Here is a 6,156-nt window from a genome sequence, read left to right as displayed (position 1 = left end):
ACAACCCATGGAACACATGTATGTTTACATTGTTGAGACCCTTGGCCTTATGCTACATGTCTACAAACTTTCATATAGTATCACTTTAACTTATTAATTCCAGAAGTCTACAGCCGTCTAGTCTATCCTAGCTTGCCCAGCTAATCGAAGGTTGAGTGTTCGCAATCCCTCCATCAGCAAGGAACCTTCAGGCGGGTTCCTCCTCCGCACACATATAGGCCTTCAGGGTACGTCTGACAAGTCTGGACATCTGAGTTCATTCTCATGTTCTGTTGATGTCAGTGCGGTTCTAAATACGAGCAATCGCTGTTATTGTTTACATCCGGGGTATTCGGCGCACGAGCGCTGACTGGTAGGCAAAAAGCGTTAGGAGATCAGATTACTAATTAGCATACCGGCGCGGAAGCAGATCGTACTGTTTACGCGAATTTGCGCATTTTCAGCCACGTTTTTATCGCATCCATGGGATTTTTTCAGATTTTGTATTTTTTTCACTACTTCTTAGTCTTTTTTTTTTTTTCTTGTGTAATATTTTGGGAGAAAATGACCCTTGCCCTCTTGACTTCCGTCATGTGTTTCCGGTTGTTTTGATTTTCCCGCCGTACGGGCTTTCTGTCATCCGTTCCGGGCTGTTATATTTCTGTTCCTAATGTGGTTTAATTAATACGTTTAATCAATATGAGTTCTTCAAACAGCTACATTAGCTCTTTGGAGCCTAATGACCGAACCAGGTATTTTGAGAAATTAATGGTAAGTGTCGAAGACGCCGGCGATAGTTCAAACCCGGAAGTGACTGGTTCGGCGGTGACTGGTGACGGTGTACGCCTACCTGACCCATACAGTCTGACAGGTGAGGATCATGTGTACACGTGTTTCTAGATTTTGATAAGGTAGATTTTTGTGTCAGATAAAGGTTACAAAAACATGAGTACGTGTAAATGTGTTTGTTGCTAATCTCTAGAAATTCTGGCTACGTAACGTTATGTTTATTATCATTTGTATGTTATACAGGTTGGAAGGATGATTTGAGCCTCTGGCCAGATACGGACTATGGGTGCATCTACACCTACCTAATCGAGGCTCCAGGTCCGTTTAACGGAGAAGCCATGAAAGCCTATAAATCCCTGGAGGCGTACAATCTCTTTATAAGTGGCCATGTGAGGGAGTGCAGGTACCACCCTATTGGAAAAAATGTGAAGGTCTGCTTCCTTAAGGCCAAGGTTGTGCCAGGTGGGTGTTGGAGTGCATTGGAACAATATTTCTACTTACATGTACCTGTAGTGAGAACTCTTGAAGATGAAGAATGAGATGCGTGATTAGTATTTAACTGTCAGATACGTTTTTATATTTACTGTATTATCTTTTTTTTCTGTTACATTTGTGTTTCAGGACAGAGAGTAACAGAGACTCCTCACAACCCATGGGTGTGTTTGACCAAAAAAGAGGGTTATGTCATGGCAGCTCACTGCACTTGTATGGCAGGGTAGGTAATATAACTGCATTGACCATCATATCCAAAAAGTCACATTTTTATCTAACAGTGTTCTCGTCAGATGAGGTCCATGGCAAGAAACAGTTTTAGAAATAACTAGAGTTCAACGAACCCATCTCTTCGCCAAATAATCATGCCTTTATTCAAGACTTTAAGGTCTTATTCATGTATTACTAAATCATGCCTTTATTTAAGACTTTAAGGTCTTATTCATGTATTACTAAATAGTACCTACCCCCAAACCCCACAAATGCTACCAAAACAAGACCTGATTGTACAAGATGACCTGATAGCACCCCTGGTCAATCAGAATTTCAAGCTTTTCAGTGTCCAGCTCACGGCTTGTCAGTGTTTCCTCCAGCAAAAACATCTGTCAAACAGATGTGTCCATAGATATAGGTCAAGTGAGATACATGTATATACAAAACAGTTTATTTCTGTTAATTGGCCACTGATTACAATTAAATGCATCTTTCCATGTAGATTATTATTTTAAGTACTCATTCTATCTACATACCAAAAAATCCTGATGATCCGTCAACACGTTCTCGAGTTATTCTCGTTCAAAGTTTGAAAGGAAATCGGTGCCTGCAGTTCCCAAAAAGCCGCTAGGGGGTCCAAACTCACAGCACTTACTCTCTGCCCCAAGGGCTATCTACCACTCAAAAATCATGACCATAGCATATCCAAAACACGAAGTGTCAAAAATAAAAGTTTTGCTGCAGTACCTTAGGCAGTCAATAGGGGGCCCATTATCGAACTTGACCTTCGTTTTCTTGACCCCCACCCACCTACCAAATATCATCAGGATCCATTCAAGGGTTCTCGAGTTATCTTGCTTACAGACAAACGCACTTACATACAAATCCCGCTACAGCGCCGTAGGTGAGAGCCAGGTAAACCATTTTCGCACTTGACCTTCCTCTCCAAAACCGCTACACACCTACCAAGTTTCTTGAAAATCGCCCAGCTAGATTTTGACTTATGCTGCCCAAAACAAACTGCAAAAAACATACCAAGCTCGCTGCAGTACCGTAGGAAAACGCCAGGTAAACCGTTTTCGAACTTGGCATTCCTTTCGACAACCGCTACACACCTACCAAAAATCACAAAGTTCCATCCACAATTTCTCGAGTTATATGCTGTTGACCTACATACAGACCCAAGTCGACAAAAACATACTCTATCGCCATTGGCGAAGAGAATGAAAGTCAAACTAGTACTCACCTGTAAATGTTCCTCCGTATATTTCCAGGGAGGAGCGACCATGCAGTTTGTATGTGGCAAGATAACTGTCTTAATTTTTTTCCTTGGTTCATGTTCTTGTGCTTGATGGTTTCCAGTTGTATTTGTACCTGTTGCAAATGCATTTCTTCTTGTTGATGTTCTTGTTGCAGGTTTTACTTGTTGATGTGTTTCGTTTTCTAGGTAATTTGGAGTTATCAACAGTTCCTGAGAGTGAGTATACTAACACATATCATCATGTAGATGTAGATAATGCTAAAAGAAATGTGTATATAGTAGAAATATTCAAATATCACAGAGACTTCCATAATGAGAAGATAAGGCAAATCTTTCATTGTACTGTGAAGCTGGCCAACTTATCCGTTCCTTTTACCATTAACTCTAAAATTGCTCCTGACTATAGTACCTATAATGTATACTCATTTTTTGTTATATTTCAATGTAGATTGGGAGAGGTCTGCAGCCATGTGGCTGCACTGCTGTTCGCAGTGGAGGCCTCCAGGTCTCTTCAGGAAAAACGGACGTCATGCACCAGCAGAAAGGCCGTGTGGAACAAATATTACAAAGATAAGGTCTGTTCATATTTGGGCATTATAATTGAGTAGAATTTTTTTCAATGTCTACAATTTTTTTGCCTAAGTAGACTGTTATAACTTACATTAATGAATGGATTTCTTTGCTTCTACAAAATCATGTGGCATTTACATGTATCCAATTCACAATATATAGCCCTACACTATAGATTTACAGCAATATAGTAGATGTTCCTAGCCTGGAGTCCAGCCTTGTTGTGCTTTAGTCCACTCCCAACGGTGGCTACCCCGTCAATGCCATGGGGTAGCGACCTTTGGGAGCGAACTAAAGCACAACAAGGTTGGACTGCAGGCTAAGATGTTCCTCTTTGTAAAGTGTAATATCTGACATGGCCACTGTATAATGCTTTTTCTCACATATATTATTGATAATTCATTTTGTGGATTATTTCTTTCAGGTTGATCCACAAAGGGCTGAGGACATGGACTTTTCGCACCCTAAACATGGAGTCCAGATCAAGAAGGCGCGCCGGAAGCCGCAGTGTGATGTGCCACCACTCAGTGAAGAAGAGGCCGCTTCTGCTTTCTCACAACTGAGGAAGCTGTGTCCCACTGCCAGTGCTGTCATTAAAGAGGAGGAGGACACAGACACAGCATCAGAAGATGAGTCAGATGTCAACACAGAGACGCTTCCCCCTGTGGTATACAGGTCTTGTCATCCAGCCAAAGTCCCTGTTACTAGTGTTAGTGTAGACAGCATCCTTGAGGATGTTCGGTGCAACCCCGAGCAAATCACAAACCTCAACAAAGCTACAGTGGGGCAGTCCAAGTCTGCTTTATGGCGTCAGCAACGCAAGGGTCGTGTGACTTCTACATCCATGCATGATGTCCTTCATGCATCAAACCCCACCACTGCAGTACGGAAGGTCATGCAATATGACTGCAAGGATTTGAGCCAAGTGAGTTAACTGAAAACTAGTACAGTGTACACTTGCAGGAAGCCATTTTTCGTAGGTAATTAAGGCACACAAAGAGACAACATTACCCTGTATATTGGAACATGTACCATAATAATCCCAGAGCAAGTGTAGCTCTGATCTTTATTTGGATTTAAACAATACCAGGAGTCTAAATATTTCTGCAAAGTGTGACAGTCTAAATGTTCAGTCAATGCGAGATAGTGTCATATTAGAGATGTAATTCATTTGTGCTTTCTATGTCAGAAATTCTAAATAGGGAATTTCACTTTCAGGTTCCAGCTATACAATGGGGGATGAAACAGGAGGAGAAGGCAAGGCAACAGTACCTGGAAGCTACCTTGTGCATCTGCAAGGATGTGAAATTGGAGGAAGTGGGGCTCATTCTCTACAAGGATTTTCCCTTCATAGGTATAGCTAATTTTGGCTCTTACTTCAAACTTATGAAGTATAGTACATGTAATTGAGTACCAACTACACAATGTCTAATTGACTTATGATTTTGTTGATGTAACAATGAAATACATGTACTTGTTTTAACAATTGCACTGTATTCGTACCAAGTGAATATGTGCCATTTGCAGCATTTGGCAAGTATCAAAAGTAAGTACATTATGTTCATGTTTGAAATATCAGAAACTTTGCCACTAATTTGAACATTACTGTTGTATATATAGGTGCATCTCCTGATGGGATGAGACAGTGTTCATGCCATGGAAGAACTGTGATTGAGATCAAGTGCCCATACAAGTACAGGGACATCTATCCTGCTGCAGATCTGTGTCTATCAGATGCCAACTACTGTTTAGATAAGGATTGTAAGCTAAAGACAGGGCACAGATATTACACCCAAGTCCAGACACATATGCTGGTTACCGGTGTCTCAACATGTGATTTTGTAGTGTGGACTAATGCAGGCATGGTTGTAGTAAATGTTCCAAGGGACCAGTCACTGTTAAATGTAATGTTGTCTACATGTGTCCAGTTTGTAAAGTCCAGTCTTATCCCTGAGATACTGACCCACAAGTTACAGTGTGGAGACTCTGGAGTAGATGTGACTTTCCAGGAAGATGATGACCCAAACAAACGTTACTGTTCTTGTCAGAAACCAGCATATGGTAGGATGGTAAAGTGTGATAACAATGAATGTGAGTCAGAATGGTTCCATTACAAATGTGCTGGCATCAAGAGAAAACCAAGGGGCCATTGGTTCTGTCCCAGTTGTCAATGCTAAATCCTACTGGACAGTTTGAAATACTAAAAATACTAGTATAACAATAGAAGGCATTTTACAGTTTTATGTCATGTTTTAAAAAACTAATGTAAAACAAGTAAGAATTGTACTTTGTGGTATACTTATTATATTGTAGTGGGCTTCCCAAAAATTTGTTTTGTGTCCCTTTAACATTTTACCTTCAATCTCAGTATTTTGATATACAGAAAAGGCCAGCTCGTGCAGACAACATTGCCATTAAAAATTACTTGATTAGCTTTGGAAGTAAGTTTGTAAGAGCCGCACAGATAACAACACTGTCACTGAGTAGAGGGGCAAATGTTAATGGACAGATTTGGCTGAGAATTTGGAAGTTCTTGATTCTTTCAATTGCACGTTCTACATGAATTCTTAGAGTTGATATCTGTCTGGCATCTTGGACGATACGCCCCGGGAGTTGTGTCCTTCCTGTGGTAAATGGTGGCATAACTAGTGTTGCTCCTTTCAGGGCAAGTTCCTCAGAAATGGTGAATCCCCGATCTGCCATAATCATATCACCATATTCCACTTTGTTATAGAAACGACTTTTTAGCGTAATGTCTTTATCAGAAATTCTTCCACCCCAGGAACTGGACAGAAATGACACTGCTCCATAAGGTGTAATACCTACCAGAAATTGAACGTATGATGGTGTGA

General features: G+C 40.8%; 2 protein-coding genes across 2 annotated transcripts in view; one reads left to right on the top strand and one right to left on the bottom strand.

The window, feature by feature from the left end:
• The first annotated feature begins 508 nt into the window (after positions 1 to 508).
• On the top strand, positions 509 to 6,076 carry LOC118431165. Its single transcript, XM_035842283.1, has 7 exons — positions 509 to 850; positions 1,012 to 1,230; positions 1,390 to 1,483; positions 3,183 to 3,309; positions 3,729 to 4,229; positions 4,523 to 4,658; positions 4,925 to 6,076. The coding sequence occupies exons 1-7, from the start codon at positions 679 to 681 to the stop codon at positions 5,479 to 5,481; spliced, it is 1,806 nt and encodes a 601-aa protein (XP_035698176.1). The 5' UTR covers positions 509 to 678; the 3' UTR covers positions 5,482 to 6,076.
• LOC118431166 (THAP domain-containing protein 5-like) overlaps positions 5,512 to 6,156 on the bottom strand; it is a 7,431-nt gene continuing 6,786 nt past the window's right edge. The window contains exon 5 of the mRNA XM_035842284.1: positions 5,512 to 6,126. Coding sequence (XP_035698177.1) covers positions 5,726 to 6,126 — 401 coding nt within the window. The 3' untranslated portion in view covers positions 5,512 to 5,725. The remainder of the gene's footprint in view (positions 6,127 to 6,156) is intronic.

Source organism: Branchiostoma floridae, chromosome 14 (genome assembly GCF_000003815.2).
Source record: "Branchiostoma floridae strain S238N-H82 chromosome 14, Bfl_VNyyK, whole genome shotgun sequence".
Classification (NCBI taxonomy): Eukaryota; Metazoa; Chordata; class Leptocardii; order Amphioxiformes; family Branchiostomatidae; genus Branchiostoma; species Branchiostoma floridae.
The sequence above is the reverse complement of the archived record's forward strand: the minus strand, read 5'-3'. Positions and strand labels throughout refer to the sequence as shown.

Coding starts and splice junctions, on each gene's coding strand:
- LOC118431165 (XM_035842283.1), top strand. CDS start 679: ATGAGTTCTTCAAACAGCTACATTAGCTCTTTGGAGCCTAATGACCGA. Junction 851..1,011: donor TGACCCATACAGTCTGACAG/GTGAGGATCATG, acceptor TATGTTATACAG/GTTGGAAGGATGATTTGAGC. Junction 1,484..3,182: donor CACTGCACTTGTATGGCAGG/GTAGGTAATATA, acceptor ATTTCAATGTAG/ATTGGGAGAGGTCTGCAGCC.